Consider the following 20,576-nt stretch of genomic DNA (forward strand, 5'->3'; position numbering starts at 1 on the left):
ATTACATTTGGAAAGCAAGTTTATTTTACAAAAAAGAATAAAAATAATGAAACAGTCATTTTAATTGAAAATAGTGAGAGGATGAAAAACAAGTGTTAGTTTAACTTTATCTTTGACTATTTTTCATTCTGTGTTTTTAATTTATTTATTAAATTGGTTCGTGTAAAACTCCGGAATAGTTTTGCATTTTTTGTTGGCCAACCAGACGTTTCCCTGCGGACCAACATGACAGCGTGACGCCTGAAAAAAGGTAACGGGATGCTTATATTTCTGTTATATATAGTAGTATATACAGATAATCTATATTTAATTTAACCACACCGTTACCTTTCGCTTGTTAAAGATTACATTTCGTGGAAGATTCGGGGCTGTTTGTATTTTGTGGGCCACGCCATGCTAGCACTTGTACCGCTAGCATAACATATTATGAATATGAAAGCGTGTATATTTTACTCTCAGTTAAAAGTTCACCATCTCTGGTCAAATGTGGTCTATTTATGGTGTTTTAGTTGTTGTGGTGCTTTATAATGTCGTTTTGAAATCTCACGTTAACGTTAGAAGCTGCTTAGATTGAGGCGAAGACTCGACTTAGTTTGGCCCTTGTAGGTACCCATAGCAGAGCTGACCCACTATTTTGCCGCAAAAACTCAAATTCTTTAGGTTGTTTGATATTTTTCAGGACTTGGGAACAAAAAAATGCGTTTGTTGAAAGTACAAGTTAAAATGTGAATTACAATCAAAACTAATTATCAAAATCAGAGAAAAAAATGACCATTGAAACCCTTCTATCCGCCCAAATTTGGAGTTTCATGTTGAGAAACTCATCTATCACACCATAAATGCTGTCTGGAAAACCCAATACACAAATAGCATAATCTTGACTTTATTTAATTTTCATTCTTCCTCTAAAATGTATATTTGGTATCATTTAAAATCTCATAACCACTTCTAAATTTTACAGTGTTCCCATGGATGATCTTACCCGAGCTCTCTCGACCAGCTTTGCTGTGTCCCAGGAGCCCAACAGCACCGCCGCCCCCCATCCTCGGCTCAGTCAGTACAAGAGCAAGTACAGCGTTCTGGAGCAGAGTGAGCGCCGGCGGCGCTTTCTTGACTTTCAAAAAAGGTGGCCACCTCCTCCTGTCTCAAACCAGTTATCCTCAAGTCTTCCTCCACACACAAACATCATGCCAGACTATTTTCTCCCCTCTCTCTCCGCATTTCACATCTTCTCCCTATAATCTCATGGATCTACTTTAATCCACATATTGCTTTAAATAAACATGAGTATCACATAATTTGTTTTTACAAAATTATGAAAAAATGAGCAACAGAACAACCCCGCCATCCTCTTTCTGCTCTTCTTAGTAAAAGATTAAACTATGTCAACCATGCGCGGCGCTTGGCCAGCGGGGACTGGACCGGAGCAGACAGCGATGGAGAGGAAGACATGGACAAACAAGATGAAGGCGAGCAGAACAAGGGGGGTGAGACAGAAGATGAGGGCATGGAGATCGAGAAGAGGAAGCTGCCAAAGCATTATGCAAATCAGGTCAGTTTAGATGTATATTTAGAGAGGTCACTACACTTCACTGGACACTAAACCATCACGTGGAGTCTTATGTAGCCCACTAGAGGGCGCCTTAGTGTTGCCCTTATGGTTTTCCTCCTTGACTCCCATCTGTCTGTGGAATTAGGATACATTATGTTTGATAAAGGATTGTCTTAAGATAAGAAACCAGGATAATATTTAATTTCCTTCCCGTCAGCTCATGCTGTCGGAGTGGCTGGTGGACGTACCGTCGGAGTTGGACACAGATTGGCTGTTGGTGGTCTGTCCTGTCGGGAAGAGATCTCTCATTGTTGCCTCCAAGGTGAGAAAGTGTCTTTTATTTGCCCTTTAGTTCCTCTTTTTCAAACAACAGCAGGAGTTGTATCTATCTGGATTTCCTCCATCTGCAACGTGAAGTCCAAACTGACACGAAGAAACAGCTGAACTGAAGATCGATAATTTGGAATTTTAAACATTTTCTTCCAGTAAATTTAATTTTTCATAGTGGCCCCATAGAAAAGGCTGTGATGTGACATTGTAAGAGCATAGCTGCGAAGAATTGGAAACAATAAAAGATAACTTAAGAGATTATTGCTAAGACAAAGGTAGATTTCACTGAATTATTTAAATTCTCACTCCGATCATCTTTTGAAGAAAAGCACTCCCAGCGATCTTTTATTAATGATTATGCAATTTTTAGCCCAAATATAAATAAAAAAAAAAAAACAGTCAATTTCTAGGAAATGGTCTCTGCAGTAGTTCGTTTGAAATTTGCCTCAATTGTGGGCGGGGCCATTGGCACAGAGCAACCCTGCCCCCCTTCCCCTCCTTGTTGCTTAGACCTGCAGGCAGGGAGCCTGTGGCCCAATGCGCATATTATCTACATCACAAATTTGCTGTTTTTCAAATGTTTTTTTTATTTTTCCTGATTCACAACGATTTGAATACAGAAACACTCCAAAATGCAATTTTAGGCTTAATTTTCTTTATTAAAGTCCTCCATTATCAGTAGAATACCACAAGAGCATGTCAAAAACATAATTTCCATTGGAGTGAGTCTTTTAATAAAAAGAGCATTTCCATCAAGAACAGCAGAAACATCTGAGAGCTGTCTGTCACTATCACAAGTTTACAGTGTGATTGATGGATGTTTAACTCAGAGCAGATCTCTTCTGGCCGTCAGTACATCAGAGGTGACACCTCACTTAGTGTAATAACCAGAGGGCATCTGTGCGACGTTACAGGACGCAGCGGGAGCTCATGGGGGTGAAAGAGAGCAAAATGTGCTGCATGCTGACAAAGTGAGAGATTTCACAGCCAGGTAATGAAGATTTCACTTTGACTGTCATGTCAACACCAGATTTCTACACTGGAAAAAATTATATAATATTTTTTTTCCTTTTTCTAATGCCATAAGAAACAATGGATGCTAGAAATAAACATGAAGTAGACTGTGCTTTTTAACAGTGCCACTTATAAAAGTGTTGCATTATTTATCAAATAAACTAAGCGATTTATTGATAAAGTAGTAGTTGAAAACTGAAGATGGAGGACGGTTGAGGACTTGTGTGACGGGTTAAATACATGGAGACAGAGGTAGATCTGTTCAGGTGAGGCAGAGGAAGACACAGAAAGATGTGCAGCAGGTTAGAGTGATCAAAGACAGATGGAAATGGGTTGACGGGTTCCATAAGTGATCTAAAGATGGAACAAGAATTTTGAAGATCCGATATCTTCTAGTAAAAGATGTGGTTGTGGAACAGGACGTAGCAAAGATCAGTAAAAAGTTCAGAAGGTGAAGGCTTGGAAATGTTTAGAAGAATGAAGTAGAGTTTCTGTCTGGACGGTTTAACAAGATCTTGGAGAATGAGAAGATAAATGAAGAATGAAGAAGTGTTCTGATGTTCACAGAGAGAAAATGAGATGGGATGAGTTTTTGAAATGCAAAAGGGATAAAGTTGATGAAAGACGCACATTGACTCTATATAAAAACTGGAGTGAGTGGCCCCTCCCCCTCACCTCCCAAACAGGAAGTACCAGCTGGTTCCAAGAAGTCAAAATCCCATAGACTTCTATAGAGAAATTAACAGCTATTACCCAGTCATTATATTAGTCAGAATTACCATCTTGCTCTGCTACCTTCTTTGTCTTCTTGGTCCAATTCTCCTACAGCCAGTAGTTCACACACTAAAGCTATGGGAAAGAGTAGTGGAAGAATGGCCGAGTAAGCATTTGTGAGCAACAGTGTGGTTTTGATGTCAAAAAAGAGAACCGCAGATGCAATGTTTGCCTTGAGGATGCTTCTGGAGAAAAACAGAGAACACCAGAGGGAGCTGGTTTGTGTCTCTAGATCTAGATAAAGTCTGAGAGAGGAAATGAGGAAGTCTGGAGCAGTGGAGAAGTACGTTGAAGTTCCTATAGCAGATGTATGAGAGCTGTAAGACAGTGATGAGATTTGCTGTAGGTGGGACAGGGGAGTTGAAGGTGGAGATAGGACTGCACCAGTTATCAGCTTTGAGCTCCTTCTTGTTTTGTAGTGATGGACAGACTGTCAGATAAGGATAGGCAGGAATCTCTGTGGATCATGATGTTTGCAGATGACATTGAGATTTAAATGGGGAGCAGGGAGAGGGACATCTAGAGAAGTGGAGGTTTGAGTATCTGTGTGTAAATGACAAGTGGAGCAGTGAAGTTAAAGGGAGCAGGTTTGAGGCAGGTGGGGGACTTTAACCTTTGGGCTTTCCTAGGTATGTTGGGAGTTTGGTCATCTGGACCCCACAAGATGGTGCACTGAACTTTTTTTTTTTCAATGATTTTTGATTTTCATTTTTGTCGGTGGCAGACATGAATTCCTGTCCACCTTCATCCACATTTGTCACGGGTTGAATAACATGTCAATGTAAGGCTTGGGTCATCTGGACCCTATTAGACTGCACAATACTTAAAAACTCAGTGTGGAAAAGAGGTCTGTACAGCATGTTGGAAAAGGTGGAGAAGGTTTCATGTGTGACTAAAGAGTATTGGCAAGAATGAAAGGAAAGACATGTTCAAGTTGGTCAGGAGAGGTCCTGGTTAAAAATCCCGGTCGAGCCCCTAAGTTTTCACAACTGGCTTGAATAACTGCCATGACAAGTCAGAGGTAATACTTCATCAAAGTTTATTTAAACAAATATCAACCCTAATAAAAATGGAAAAAAGGTGAAGGAGTTGGTAGATGGCTAAAATGTCAATTGCCAGACGAGGGAGAGCAACGCCATGACTCTCAGAAGCTTTTATACCCTCTGTGGGGCTGGCCACGTCCACCCAGAGGGTTGGGACTCCAGCACCACCAGGACCTGCAAATGAGATGAGGAAACACAAACACAAAGCCACACAGGCCTGGAATAGGAGAGGACTGGGCTGTAGCAGGATGGTCATGGATGTACCAGCTCCGTGGACTTGTGGTAGAGTGTCTGCCATGAACCTAAGCTAAAGAGGACATAGGGGTGGTTGGGATATGATGAGGATTATGGGGGGGGTTTGATTATGGCAGATAAAAGTGATTTATGTCTGTTTTTGTTTTGTCAGTTTGCCAGAAACCAAAGCTCAAGATTTGAGGTTGAGTCTGGAGCTGTGGTCATGTCTCAGTCAAGTTAAGCACACCCCATCAAAAAGCTCCTTCATTTAATGAGTCAACTTCTGATCAAATCTTAAAACATCAGCAAGACTTTGATATATATGTAGCAGTAGAGTCAACCGTTTCTCACTTATTGTGACAAAATGTACTCAGACAACTGAGGTTGTAGTTCTGTGGAACCTTTGGGCTTCAGCTGTTGAGCAACCGCCTTTACATGTAAAAGCCACGTATGTCATTCAAGAGCTTCTGTGGTTGAGGTGAAACAAAAATGGTTCAAGATGCTGCGAACGAAGGCCTTCTGAAGAGCATACGCAGTTTTTCTCTAGTCTGCAGCACATTTTGATTTCTCAGTATTTGATTTCTCAATTTGGAGATGTCCGTGACGGAGCTTTGACACAAACTGATTCAAAAAAGAGCTGAAGGTCCAGTTTGTACGAGTAGAGGAACTTAATGAGACAATGTGCTGCCAGAACCCAGCTGAAATGTCCACACAACTTCTGTTTCTTACTTTTGTGAGACAAAGGAAACGGCTAGGAAATATTTTGTTGAATTATTGGATTTCACTGCAACAGTTTTATTTAAATAAAAGTTCTCATAAACTAAATTATACTATAAGTTAAGTCAATAGGAGACAGGTAAGAACTTGTATGTTGGAAAAACATACCAAAGAAAAATTATCCACTTTCTCGTAGTACTGGCCAAAACTAAAATGGCCAACGATCAGGAACAATGTAAGTAGTGTCTGCTTGGGCTTTTTTGAAAACATAATTATGCATCCTTCCTGAGTGAATGTTTTACTATGGCAAGTCCTTGTTCAGACAAACCAACATTTGCAAAGTTTAAAACATGTGTGCTGACATGTTGTTTCCTGTTGTACTGTGTATGGACTCTCTGAAGATGAGCTACTAGCAGGTATGCAAAGATACTCCCTTGCAAGTTTGCTTATATGTAGGAATGTCATTTGTTGAAGTTTCAACCATGCTAAGGGGTCTTCCTCATTGTCTATGACCGTGAACAGCAAGATGCCATTAAGCTCAGCTACTACAGTTTATGACAGATAAATAACAGAGGAAGTAGGGAGTTGGACTATCTTGAAAAATTCCCCACTGTCTTTTGTGCTTCGGGTGTTAAGATAACTATTTATCACATACATACCGATAAGCCATCTTTTGCAGTACGATGGTGATACATTTTGTCTTGGACAGGCTTAGTTGGAATGCTTCTTTTTTTTTTTTTTTCTTGTAAGCTCCCAGCTTTGCATACATCTCAGGAGGTATTTACTCCATCTTCTTTTTGCAGATCTTTTTCAAAACAAACAAGGATTTGAGGTTGTAGTTTGTTGACTCAGACTTTCTGCTTCCTCCATAGATTAAGGAGTATGGATGTTAGAAAATATTGATTCAGTGAAATATCACAATACTTTATGTGATGATACTTTATCTGGCGATACCATTGATATATATTACTGGATTGGAAATCACGTGACATACAGCGTGACAAACATGCGGTGTTACTTTGCATTGAGTCTTCCCCAGGACTTCCGAATAAGTACAAAAAGAACCACAAAAGGGGACACGATGTTTTGCAATCCACCTCAAAACCTTGTATTTTGCTCAGCATTTTAACTAAATCTGTTTTTATTTGGGCTTGAAATGATTGTTTTATGCGGTAGTTGCTCTTGTCTTTTATGTCTCTTAGCTTGTGAGATTTTGTCTTTTATGTTTTTAACCTGCAAAGCTTTGTCTTTTATGTTTTTACTTTTTGAAGTATTTGTTTTTATGCTTTTAACTTGTGAAGCACCTTGTGACTTTTGTCTGCGAAAGGTGCCATATAAATAAAAATTACTTACTAACTTATTATGTGGCGATACTTTTATGGGGGCAACACTTTTATGGGGCAATACTTGTATTGATTTATTGCCAAGCAAACTTGTAGTTCAGTCTTACTTTTTTCTCTTTGTTTATTTCCTAAGTTAGCAAAAGAAAATCACAATGAATGTGTTTAGGGTAAAAGCAACTTGTTTATGAGATACAGTTGCATTGCTCAATATTCTGATCATTAAATAACATGTAGTTTACAATTTTCCTTTTCTGAAAAATATATTAGTATTCAGACAATTCCTAAGTCATAATTTACCTTTAAAAAAATGTCTGATACTGTCTTGGGATATATTGGGATACGTATCGTATCATGACACGTAGATCGCGATACGTATTGTATTGCCAGTCTCTTGCCAATACACAACCCTATTAAAGAGTTACTTCTTAAGCCTGATGTTCTTTTTCCGCTGCTCTTTGTGCTTTTAACCTGCGTTTAGGGTCATTTGTTGTACATTTCCACCTAAGTCCTCAACAGTGGTGATAGGGCAGCATTCCTTCTTCTCTTACGCTTTGTGTCTAACAGATTCCAGTTTGGTTTTATGTGATTCAACACTTTCACCCGGTTCTCCTCTGAGTCAGTCAGACTTCAGACAAGTATGTTGGCCTGCTTCCTACAGCAGGGGGGTTGCAGCAAATACTTGTTACTTGTTTATAACATTTCTAAAATGTGTACCCAAATAAAGGCACGTCGCAAAAAGACTTAATTTTTTGATGTTGTATGTCAACCAGTTTGATGTCATGAACTTTTCCCCCATAGGGGTCCACTGCAGCGTACACCAAAAGCGGCTACTGTGTGAACCGCTTCCCCTCCCTGCTGCCGGGTGGGAACAGACACAACTCCGCCATGGGAAAAGGTGGGTGGATTTTACTGTCACGGGCCAGAAATACTCCAAAAGATTTTCCTAATCAGTAGTCACGACAACAAGAAGGAGGAAAATGTGTTTATAATGACACAGCTATAACTAAGTTACACAGTGTTTGAAACAACAGCTCCAATAAAATTATAGATTGGAAATAGACAGGAAATTTAAGAAAAACTTTATTTAAACAAAGAAGTGTCATAACTGATCCATATTAAAATAAGTAAATAAACTCCCGTAAGTGACCATGACATAAACGGTATCATGTCCTTGGAGGTGTCCATTATCAGAAATGAATGGACGACGCAGGCCTACGTCGTCCATTCATTTCTGATAATGGACACCTCCAAGGACATGATCCCTTATTTATAACCCTAGAGAAAAAAAAGTAGGTCATAGTTTCAAAAACAGCACAGTTATTACATTTATTTTAGTACTATTAGTGTTGTTTAAATACTAGACAACAAAAACAACATATTTTCTCAAAGTATTGTTTAAATATATCGTTTTTTTTGCATTACTGAAACATTAAGAATTTCAATTTTGCAACTTTTTTGAGTCTTTAAATTGTCAAAAAAACAACTTGACCATATTTCCATGTTTATTTGATCATAGATCATGTCATAGAAACCCTTTTTGCTTTGTAAACCTGTCATTTTCCAGGACACAGTTTTTGCAGAGTGGCATTTTTTTTATTTAAAATCCGCCTTTGAGTTGTTGGTGTTGAGGAACCCCGCCCCCTCTACCTCTCCCTGATACTGAGGGCTCTCTGTTTACATGCTCTCTAGATAGCTTACAGTCCCTCACACCTTCAACCAACTGGTGCAACAATTACCGTGAGCAATATTGGAGCCATCTGCAGTTGTGAGCCAGATACCGGATGCATCAGAATGGAGCAGAGCAGGAAGTTTGTGGCTCCGCCCATCATATTTTCTTCTTCACAAATATGATCTTTTTCAAATGGCTGTTTTCATCTGCTCCTGATTCACAACAATTTTAATAATAATAAAAAAAAACTAAATTACTATTTTTTTCCTATTTTTTTAATCAAATTAAACTTTATTAGTATTACACTTTTCCAAATCATGTCACTCAAAAGGCTTTACTTACGAACATAATTAAATATCAAAAACAACAAAGCAAGATACTGCACACTCAAATAAAAAATTATATTTTTCCTCCATCGTGAGAAAAATGACACAAGAACATGTCAAAAACACCAAGAACAGTAATAATCAGAGTGGGTTTATAATAATAATAAGAATTGTCAATGTTAAAAGCTGATATAACTCTTTGATGCGGACAACGCTCTTATGTTGAACCTCAGAAGTCCCTCCATTCTGATTGGTGTCTTTATAATAAAGACTCAGCATTACTTCTGTCATTGATTGAAAGTATACGTTTTGGTTTGATGTATTTTTCATGCAGATTATACCATCTTGGACTGCATTTACAGCGAGGTGGACAGAACCTACTACATCCTGGATGTCATGTGCTGGAGAGGCCATCCGGTCTACGACTGCCCGGTAAGACCGCTTTCTCATCTTCATGCATTCTGGGAAGATGAGTGTTTCTAAAGATGGAGCAATCATTTCTGATGAGGGTTCTGAACAGTGAACCCTGACATGGCCAGATTGACCACAGTCAATGGGTCCTACTACCTGCCATACCTCTAGCTCTTAGAAAGTCAAAACAGCTGATTAAGAAAAATATATTACTTCTGGAATAGAAAACAAAACAAGAAACATCAAGATGTTTATGGCCCATGGCTGTATGTGAGTCTATTTTTGGTGTTTGTTAAACATTGGAGTTGATGGATAATTGTTGTCTTTTGAAGAGAGCTTTCAGTGGTCATATGTAGAACTGCAACTTTTAATACTTCTGGATTCTTCATCATATTGAAAACAGAATGTGAATGCAGATGTACTTTTACTTTGTGTTCCCATCAACAGACAGAGTTCCGGTTCTTTTGGCTCCAGTCTAAAGTCCAGGAGACGGAGGGGCTGTCAGAGACTGCCAAACGTAATCCTGTAAGGATCGTTCAAGAACTTTTGCCAATTCTGAGTGAATGACTACCAGCATCTTCATCTAACACTATGTTGATTTGTTGATTTTGGACCAACAGTTCCGCTTTGTGAGTCTACAAAGTTCTGACTGCACGGCAGCGTCCATTCAGAAAGCTTTGGCTGCAGAATACAGCTTTAGTGTAAGAATCAATTGATGACACAAACATATGTTTTGGTCACCAAATCAGACTTGACTCGTCTGCATTCTGCTGGTGCAGGTGGACGGACTTCTCTTCTATCACCGACAGACTCACTACACACCCGGCAGCACGCCTTTGGTCGGCTGGCTCCGCCCTTACATGGTGGCAGACATCCTGGGCGTGGCGGTTCCCGAAGGACCCCTCACCACCAAACCAGAATACGCCAACCATCAGCTGCAACAGATCCTACAACACAAGAAGCCCTCCAGCGAGGTCCGGCCCGCCGACCAGAGCGGAGGCTACGAGTTAGAGTACCTGTCCACTCCTCAGCTGGACAGCGAGAAGACTCTGAGCCTCGCGGGGCAGAAACCGATACGAGAAGCAACCATGGAGGTCTGAGCAAGAAGATTTATGGAAGCTTCTGTGGATTTGTCTAATGCAAAGCATGAGTAACTCCATGTAAATGCATTTGAATGTCTAGAATATTCACACAAGACACACAATCTGGCCTTTCTCTACACATAGATGACCTAATCCAGAAGACCTGAACATTATTGCAGAAGTTTTTTATTTTTGTATCAATTATTCCTCCACAAAAGTTTATTTTATCAGTTCTGGTATCGGAGGTACCTGCCTGGTACCTGTCAGAGTGACCACTACCTAGTCAATTATTACATTAAATGTTGCTTTTCAAATTGTTTTTTTTGTTTTAAACTTTTCTAATAAAGTTTTTTTTCCCAAATATTTTTCTTATTTGCAGTCTTTTTACCTCTAAAGGCTTTCAGATTTAGCCTTCCTGGATTTCAGGTTCAGTTCATGCAGCTGTGCCGTTGTTCATGCTGTATGGTAAATCATGACTCGGGCGTTCATGCTGTGACTCATCAGCAACATTTCTCCTCCCCTCTTCACACGCACACACATAACTATGACGAGCTTGGCAAAAAAAGCCTCAACAGAAAAAGATGTGAAAGTGTTGAGGTTGCTCGTTTGAGCAATCTGTGCCAGCACGCCGTCGGAGCAGAAAACGGCGGCGTAGGTGATCGGATCGTAGCACAGTTCACCTCTGGTGTCCTTACTGATGTTGTTACACCTGTCTGTTTACCTCCTACACGTTTAAATCACACATTTACAAGAAGAGGAAACAGGAGTTTGTCATCAATAAAATATTGATAACGTTGAAAGTTATTGATCTCAAAAAGATCCTCAGTAAATAGCATAAATAAATAATCGTGGAAGAGTCCAGGAGTTTATGCACCATTGAAAAAAAGTGGTGTAGCAGTTAATTTACCTCACTATATCTGTATTTTAATTCATTTGTGACCACATCTTACATGTTTTTGCCCTTCAAAAGTAATTTTTATACTAGAAATTTCATGTTTTTTCATTTATATTGACTCAGAATTGGTATAATAGTTTAAAAGTGTGACTTTATGATTTCTTTTATTTACATTTTGACTTGAGGACAAACTACTTTTCAGAGATATTGCAATTTTTCAGGTTTTTCCTACTTTTTCTGTATTTAGGAAACTCAACTAAAAAGAAGAGGTACATTTGACAGAGTAAAGCTGCTCTCTTTACCACATGCCGCTTCACCAGATCTGCTGCATCCCCACAAGTTGGTCTTTAAAGGCGGTTCCCCTCTCACCTCCTCGACGGACCATAAGCAGGTATAAATGCCACGTTCTCACCTTTATGTGGAGATAAATCGTTTAAAAAAAAACAACATGTCGAAGAAGAAGGACTGCAATCTAGCAAAACGTAGCACCTCACTTTCAGTATGTGAAAGAATCACAGAGGCTTGAGCTTTAATAGAGATTTTATCACCACATTTATGATGGGATCTTACAAAATCTAAGTTGTTTATTTAGCAAAAAATCCACGCACAAATTCCTACAAAGGAAATAAATCACAATCGATTAAAAAAATATATTTTTTTAAAGCCAGTCTGTGTTAACACCAAAAGGCGTGTGAAAGAGCAAATTCAATCGTGTGGTTAAAGGCGAGAAGTCAACTATGACTCAGCAGCACTGATGGCTTTCCAGGAATCGAGCACCTGTCATTGTACAGTGACACGTTTGTGGCTGCTTTCCGTCTCTGCAGGCGTGCACTCCAGGCTTCTCGCAGTTCTCTACGAAAAAACATCAAACTCACACTTTCAGAGATGTTAGCAGTTTGTGTTCCATTGGAGTGTTCTCAGCACCTGTCAAAGCGGAGCGAAAGTGTTGAAAAGCATTAAAAAACAAACACAATTAGCTCAATCATCCCATCATGTGATTTTATATAAAGTTTGCTACTAGCTTTCAACATTCTCCCGATACATATAAGTACAATTGATGGACATACAACATTATACCTGCACTATTTTTCAAAGTAAAATCCCCTCCTATGGTCAAAATTCTTACAAGTAAAATTTCAGGAGGCTTTAATTTGAAATTGATAGTGGCAGGACTTTAATTCTAGGAATTTTTTCATAGATCACATATCTTTTAAGGTCAATTTGTGATGTTTTATCAGCAGGAGTAAAGATCTTACTCTATTCATTTTCCCAAAGGACGTGACGTGGGCTGGTTTAACAGGAAGTCTATTGTTGTCCACTCCCTTTTCCCTTCAGTTTCCAAGCCCGACTTTCTCACGGCTCCTTATTTACCATTTGTCCATTGTTGAATCTTGTTTGTTGAGCGGAAAGAAATAGAAAAAAAAAAAACAACAAACGTGTTGGGTGTTCTGGTTATTGTTCACCTTTCTCCCAACAGTACTAAAATAAATTGTCTGGTCCATGTCTTCGTGTGGTCGTTGGCCGTACATCAAGAAAATCTTTGGAGCTAAAACTTTTTTGCACCAGCCATAAATAGCAATAAAAGAAATTAGTTTAAAGCTAAATTATCTTGACCACACTGAACAGAATAAAACATCATTTTAGCAGCTCAATATTTCATGAAAGGTATGCATGATGGGTAACTTTGCAACAGTTGAAATTAGTTTGTTGGTGCTACACCGTATTATTTAGAAAATTAAACTATTAAATTCATACACCAACAATTCCACAACCCTAACAATGGTAACCTGTTGTACATTATTCATGCCAAGTTGCCTGGAATGATGCAAAAGTTTCATTAGCATTCCTATTAGGTCTCTTTTAATGAATGACAGGTATTCTTCTATACTCAATTGGATGACAAGGAAGCAATTTAGAGTGCTATGTTGTGCTACGTAGACGGAGTACCCTTTAGTGCTGAAAATGTCGCTAGCAAAAGCTAAACAACATGCCTGTTAACCTACTGAAACTACAACTATAGTGCTACGTTCACACCGGACTCGGAAACTCAGTTCAAGCAACAATTCCCAATGAAAAGTCTATGTAAACGCGCCCATATGCACGTTTCAGGCTCCCATGTTCATAACTCTCGCATTCACGTGAGTTTTTAAGTCTGCTTTCAGGCTCTACATACAAAACATTGAAAGTTAAACCGATTGAACTTTGACTTATGATCTCAGCTTTGGTAGTGACGTATTTATGGAGAGAAAATAGACTCACTCTGATTTGAGAGTTTGTAAACCTTTATTTGTGCGTAAATTAGGATTTGTGCTTGCGTATTCTTGATTTGTGCATAACTTTGAGTTTGTGCGTGTGTATTCTTGATTTGTAACTCATATAATAACATAAGTAAAAAAAAAAACGAAATTAAAAGAATACAAAATACAATTTACACATGCACAAATTAAAACTACAACAGCTTGAAACTATTTACAAATGTAAATCTTTAAAAATTACGCATGAATCGTCTCTTATGCACACACGAAGCTTCAGTTACGCACGGATCTATGTTGAGACTCTTTTCACATCTCACAAATTCGTCCGTCAGTGATGCGTTTAAATGCTACGAGAATTCTTGTTCATCAGAGTTTTCTTTGATAAGAAAACTTCGATTGTGAATAATATCCACTAAAACTTGACATTTTCCCACCTTCTTAAACAGATATTCCTGATAATTAATATAAAAAAGTTTAAATAAGCGTTTTAAAAACACTTATCCCTTTAAAAGCACTAATACTTTCCATAACTTAATTCCAGTACGATCTGCAGGTGTTTAGAAGGGTCCAGCACTTCTTGTTATCCCCGTGTCAGAGGCGCTGTCAGGGGAGCTGCTTCAGAGAGAAAGCACTCTTTTCTGGAAAATATTATTTTTAAAAGGATTAGTGTTTTAAAAACGCTTATTTTGAATTTTATTTTCTATTAATTATCGGGAATATCAGTTCAAGCAAGTCAATGTCAAGTTTCACCGAATATTATTAATAATCTAAGTTCAAAACATCTGATAAGAAAACTCTGAGGAATGTGCATTCTGGTAGCATTTAAACGCATCACACATGGACGTATTGGTGAAACTTAAAAAGAGTCTTACCATAGAACTGTGCGTAACTGAAGTTTCGTGTGTACGTAAGAGGCAATTCGTGCGTAATCTTTAAAGATTTGCATGCATAATTACTAGTTTCAAGCTGTTGTCATTTTAATTTGTGTATGTGTAAATTGTTTTTACTTATGCACAAAGCGTAGTATATGAGTTACAAGTCAAGAATTACGCACACAAAAAATCCACAGTTATGCACAAATCCTAAATTACGCACACACAAATCAAGAATTACGCTCCCACAAATCGGAGTGAGTCTATTTTCTCTCCATACACATGGGTAGAGTCTTTTTTCAATTCATAGAAGTGCCAATTGTTTGAAAATTGGTCATGAAGGTGGAATTTATAATTGCAATTTGTGCCCAGCTGGAATTACATGTCACGTAGTCTTTCATATGTCGGAATAGAGCTGTAAAAGAAAAGGCTTGGAGCAAGATTCATGAGATTTGCATAGCTTCGACATTTTGCACCAAGCCTTTCTTCGACTGTGAGTGTAAACGCTAGTATCGGGTAGCGACAGTCCAGTGTTAACATAATATGCTAATAGTGCATTCATGAAGGCCTGTTTAGTACGTTCTTGACAACGCATCACATGCCTATTGTGTATGTAACGTAGCGTGTTGCATATCAGAGCAAAGGGTGCTTTTTACAGCTTCAGGAAGTTGTGTTAACGATTAAAGAGTTACAGGAGTCAAAAGAATATCAACAAAGCTAAAGCTCTGGTGTTAAAGCATTATCATTATGACATCTTAAAATGATCAATTTGCTCAAGAAATATGTTTCTAGACAGTGATGGGGCAAAGCTGTTTCTCAGCACGAATCAGCAGTGGATGCAGTTTGTTTTAAGGTGGAGCCACAGCTCAGCTGGGATTTTTGCAGCTGTTTCTTTACTTTTAAAAAAATGCTAGTCAGGCGCCTACATGTTACACTATCTGTGGACAGCAATAACCTGTAAACTAATTCAAAACAAAGTCAGCAGAAGATATGCCTATCCTAATATTAGTCAAAGCATTAGCTTACCTGGAGCTTTTGTTGTCAAAAAGAAGAAGGTTGGGTTATGGTGTTTTCAGGATTAATTTTAAGACAAAAAATAGTGGAAATGTTTCCTGAGTGTAGCTTAATCTAATGTAAAAGCATCTTCGTGCTTGTTTCACGCTAGTTATCTGTTACTAAGAAAGCTAGCTTACTCGTTAGCATCACAACATTATGAATGAATTTTATTTAACCTGTTAGTTTGGTGGACAAAAAAAACGAGTTTAAAGCTAGTTTACTTTCTATGTGGAGAAAAAGAAATGAGCTCTATATTAGTGGTTTAACAAGAAAAACACACAAAATATGTTATGCTAATCAAGCTTAAAATTTAAAATGGCTCCAGTGACAAACATTAGCCTTGTTCAATTAACATCATAGGTGGAGGATAATTATGTTTAACTTCTATTTGTCTGTTCATAAATTTAAATTTTACTTTATACTGATTTCAAACATGTGTTTGTAGCTAGCTGACTGCCTGCCACCAGCAGTTCTTTTTTTCCATGTCTTCTTCTATTTTTATGAATGGAGGCAGGGTCTCTTGTAAAATTCCGTTTTGAACCGGCAGGGGGAACAGCAACACGCGGAAAGAGGGAAGCAGAAAGCCTCTCGCGCAGCATAAAGGCGACGTTCAGAGGCGAAAACTTGCGATTCGTGGCATGGAGGAGCCAGCGGGTGGCTGCAGCCCTCTAATTCCTGTCAGGCTAGGTGGGTGAGCCGTGTTTCATTGGTTCAAAGCCAGTTATTATCCCCGTGTTGAAGCAAACCCCCAGCTTTCAGCCCTGTTTTTTCATTTTTTTCTCCTCCTCCTTCCTCCTCCTCGGTGAAATCTGACACATCAGCGGCTCTCATCTCTAGTTTGGATGCTGATTCGTGCTAATTGGCCTGCGTGGATAGCAGCAACACATTTTCGGGGGGAAGAGGTTCCACGCAGATGTCGTCGGCTGTGGAGGAGCCCTAAACCTCGACTGTGACACGAGGAGCAAGCACGCGCGCACAGACATCTCCCACTTTATGAGAAGGACGAGGCTGTAGAAGAGGTCATCGGAGAGCTGACGGGAATCATGGCAGCTACTTTATCGGCGGAGGAGGAACAGGTAGGCCTCCGCAACGTTTTCGTAGGAAATTAACCTGGAGGGATCTTTTTTTCCATCTGTGTGGAGTTTGCGTGCGAGTCACGATGGTGCTGCGCAATAGTGGCTTTGTTGCTGGGAGAGGAGAAAAAAAGCCCCGAGAGCGAAGCGGAAACATTGTATCGATTTCTGGCGCATTATCGCTCGGGTTGCACCACTGACGGTTCCTGTCCGGCGTCTCTGTAACGAGGTGTGGAGCCAGCGCCGCGGATGAGGACAGTTAAGTCGGAGTCATAGAGAGTGACACGGCCGGAAAACATTAATGGAGGAAGAGTCACGGCGGACTCACATTAGGGTCACTTCAAATGTTTACACTTGAAACTTGAAGAAAGCCTGTAGAGTTATGGTGGCTGTGACGCATTAATATACGTTATTTTCCCCTAAATTGGATATGTACAATGATTAAATAATACTATATTATTGCGTCACATGTATTACACCGCAGTTATACACAAACCGAAAAGCGAGTTCTGTCAAGTTTTCTCCTTGAGTCATTGAGAAAACCGTTGGTTTTCGGGAAAATATTTTAAAAGTTACATGTTTTCGTGTAAATCAGAACTGAAGCGATCCCAGTAAAATCTTGAGCTAAGCTAGAGTCAAGTATTGATTAGATAAAACTGATTATTTGGGAGTCATTTTCTTAATGGTCTTAAATAAAAGGGAATCATGGGAAAAAGGGTTAGCATCTCCCAAACCATATTTTAATAGCTTACCACTCCATTTACTTCCGTATAAATATTGTTAGCAGTTATCTCAGAGGCACTAATAATAGTTTATTTAAATTGGACAGTGCAGTTTCATAAAACCCACAATTAAAAATAGTTTTAAAAGCTAGAATTAGCCAGTTTCAAACATTCCGATAAAATAGAGAATGTTCTTGCAATAAAAGCACATTTTTAGCATTATGCTTGACTAGTTTAATATAATTTATTGAAATGTCTCCTGCTGGTGCATGTCGGCACCTGTCCCAGGTGTTCATGGAGTTAAACGTCATTCGTTTTCCCCAGGTGTTCTCTGAAATGTTTGCAGTATCTTCTTTGTGCCTACTCTTCCTGCTGACTCCTCATCATCTGGCCAGCAGAAAGTGCCTTATCTGCCTATTCCATTTCCTGTGTGAGCCGGGGAGGGCCCCTGCTTCAGTACCGGACGCCCTTATTACATCCACAGCCTGGGGAGGGAGGGAGGGAAGCGAGGGTAGTGGTGGTGTTTGGTTGGATTGTGTGTGTAGCAGCCTGGCTCCCCTGTGACTGTACTGTTGTAGTGGAACTTCATTCTAAATGCAGCTGTTAAAAGTATTTCCACTAGACATGGGGGAAGGGTAACCGAGAGTGTGTCTATCATGTGCTCAGAGAGCATGTGTGTGTGTGTATGTTGTGTCTACTCCTAGGAAGTGGTGGAGTTGGAGAAAGTGGGCAATAGGGAGACGGTGACGCGATCGACTTCCTGTTTTGGTATTGACTCGTGCCAAATGGGACTGGGTGAAGCCATTTGGCAGCAGCTGTCCCACATTTGTAAATGGATCAGCGTGGCATCTGTAATCTAATTGATCCTGTAGAGGCGGTGTTGAAGGGAGCCGCCAGTCCCTCAGTGACGAAGAGCAGGAGTAGCCTCGTGTGCAGGATCAAGGTGTAGTCGGCTCTACCTCACCCAGGCCTCTGGATATAATTTGAGACAGACGTGGTGCGGAAGAGCTAGTGATTAAAACGGATGCGTATGTTTCAACAGCTTTGAAGAAAACACATTTGCCTGTACTCCCCTCTAATGACGCTACACTTCATCAGGCAAAATTCATGCTTTTTATATGTTGTAACTAGTTGGATGTGTGGCACTCACATAGAAGGTAGTGGGGGTTTGAGCTGAGCATTATGGGTGTGGGTGGCTAAAATGTAGGTGGTTTTCAAGGTGACACTTCTTAGTTTAGGGCACATAAATATGACTCACAAATGAGAAGGAATGGATGGTATTTATTCTAAAAGGTGAAATGCTTTATGCTTTAAAACGATATTTACCTTGGTAGTAAATAGTCTACCTTCGCTTAATTACTGTTCACCTTTCATAGTCTCACTATTTCATGGATTATTTTAAGTGCAACTTTGTTGCTTTGATTTTCTTTTTCAACAGCACACTGTGTTATGCGACCTGATTGGCTATTGATCTTGTCAATCATTCTCTTCCGTGCCATGTCTTCTACAGAGACCTGGCACGAGCAGTTGACTAAAGTTACATAAGTCTTCGATCGCGATCAGATCTTTGTTTTCATTCTATAATACTGGACTTATTTTTCTATAAAGGTTAGAACGTTGAGAGTTTAAGCAAGAGAGAAACGCGTGAAAGTTTTAATGTTTGTCTGAGAAAAGTGTGTGTGTAGTTAAAACAGCGAAACATCTGTAATCCAACTTTGCAGATCTTACCTCTTGATGGTTATTTATGGAATATATCCTCGCGGTAACAAAGGAACATTAATCTCATGGTTATAACTGCTAGCACTATTATTGTTATTACCCCAATTCTAGCTGTCTGTTTCTGGGTTTAAAGGATTGAGTATATTTGAGAGCCAGACTGGATGACCCCCCTCATGTTCCAAATAGGAAGTAACTCCCGGTGCAAAAAAGCCTAAATCCCACGGACTGATGTTGTGAAACAAACTACCCTACTACTCAGTCATTATATTTGTCAGTAAAACCATTCTTGCTCTGCTACATCTCTCTAACATGTTTGTCTAAATTCAATTTTTTTTTTCATGATGTTTTTGCTGTAGCACAAGTAATTTAAGTTTTAAACTGGCAGATCAGATGTCTCTATAAAAGTAGGTGACCTTTGACAGATTCTCCCAAATCCCCTTTCAGTAGTGGGGGTGTGGCCTTCTGACATGCTTACTCCAGACTGGAGACAGTGGTTGCCATAGAAATGTTAGCTTGGAATGACAGGAAGGACCAATCATAGCTAACTGAAGACCTCTGGTTCCAACATGGCGACTGAATAGACTTCATTTGGCTGGAACCAGAAGCAGGTCATTTTCTTTGGGTGATGTCACACTGGTTCAGTCCAGTTCTCATATACAGTCAATGTTTGTAGCAAACACAAAATTATCAAATGTTGCAGTTCCTCAAAAGACCACTAGGGTTTGGTTCAAAGGGAGCAATTTTCCATAGGACTCTGAATGTTTGTTGCTTATTCTTTATTCATAACTAATTGTTTTTTTTAGTCAACTAGTTTGATTCAGGAAAGTTTGAATTTGGGCATTATTAGAAGTGTATATTTTCATTGGCAGGCAGATAGACTAGTGGAAGAACTCAAAGTTGCACTTTAGTTTGTCTCGCCAATCAACCAGTCTTGTAACCTTGTCTAGTCGGACACATCGACTTGATGAGAACTGAACCGTGTGAGTGTAGTAAGTAGTAAGTAACCGGAAGAAAATATCTTACTTCTGGCTCCAACCAAATAAAGTCAATTCAGTCACCATTTTTTTGGAAATGGTAGCTGCCACGATGGAACCAGACATCATCACTAAGCAGCGATTAGACCAAGCCAGTCTGAGTCAACGTTTCTATGGCAACCACTCTTGCCAATCAGGAGGGAGCTTATTGGAATACTACACCCCTAACATTTGAAAGCGGGCTCAAGACAATCTATTTATCAAACGTGTCGAATGTTTAATGTGAGACCACCATGTAATTTTATTGAGGGATCTGATTGGCTAGTTTATAACTTGAACAACTAGCACTATAGTAGCTTATCCCCCCAAAAATAAAATTAGCAATGTGTTTAAAAAGTTAACAAATTAAGAATGGTTATTCTGACAAATATACGTAATAGCTGTTAATTTCTCAAGAGAAGTCTAAGGGATTTTGGATTCTTAGAACCAATAGGTACTTCCTGTTTGTAACCCAA

The 20,576-nt window shown here is 39.3% G+C and overlaps 2 protein-coding genes across 3 annotated transcripts in view; both read left to right on the plus strand.

The window, feature by feature from the left end:
• The first annotated feature begins 161 nt into the window (after positions 1 to 161).
• Positions 162 to 10,856, plus strand: snupn (snurportin 1). Its single transcript, XM_024282071.2, has 9 exons — positions 162 to 250; positions 962 to 1,126; positions 1,369 to 1,552; positions 1,770 to 1,874; positions 7,806 to 7,902; positions 9,337 to 9,434; positions 9,861 to 9,938; positions 10,034 to 10,114; positions 10,193 to 10,856. The coding sequence occupies exons 2-9, from the start codon at positions 969 to 971 to the stop codon at positions 10,511 to 10,513; spliced, it is 1,122 nt and encodes a 373-aa protein (XP_024137839.1). The 5' UTR covers positions 162 to 250; positions 962 to 968; the 3' UTR covers positions 10,514 to 10,856.
• Positions 10,857 to 16,072: 5,216 nt separating this feature from the next.
• The window catches only part of ptpn9a (protein tyrosine phosphatase non-receptor type 9a), a 28,327-nt gene continuing 23,823 nt past the window's right edge, over positions 16,073 to 20,576 (plus strand). The window contains exons 1-2 of one of the 2 annotated variants that reach the window (XM_024281440.2): positions 16,073 to 16,260; positions 16,395 to 16,649. In XM_024281440.2, coding sequence (XP_024137208.1) covers positions 16,617 to 16,649 — 33 coding nt within the window. In that variant the 5' untranslated portion in view covers positions 16,073 to 16,260; positions 16,395 to 16,616. Of the gene's footprint in view, positions 16,650 to 20,576 lie in introns of both variants that reach the window. The other variant, XM_036212265.1, reaches the window with a different exon arrangement.

Source organism: Oryzias melastigma, linkage group LG6 (assembly GCF_002922805.2).
Source record: "Oryzias melastigma strain HK-1 linkage group LG6, ASM292280v2, whole genome shotgun sequence".
NCBI lineage: Eukaryota > Metazoa > Chordata > Actinopteri > Beloniformes > Adrianichthyidae > Oryzias > Oryzias melastigma.

What these genes read in the sequence shown, in the direction of transcription:
- snupn (XM_024282071.2), top strand. Translation starts at nt 969, where the DNA reads ATGGATGATCTTACCCGAGCTCTCTCGACCAGCTTTGCTGTGTCCCAG. An exon ending in CAAAGCATTATGCAAATCAG is followed by an intron (nt 1,553 to 1,769) that starts GTCAGTTTAGAT and finishes CCTTCCCGTCAG; the next exon opens with CTCATGCTGTCGGAGTGGCT. An exon ending in CAACTCCGCCATGGGAAAAG is followed by an intron (nt 7,903 to 9,336) that starts GTGGGTGGATTT and finishes TTTTTCATGCAG; the next exon opens with ATTATACCATCTTGGACTGC.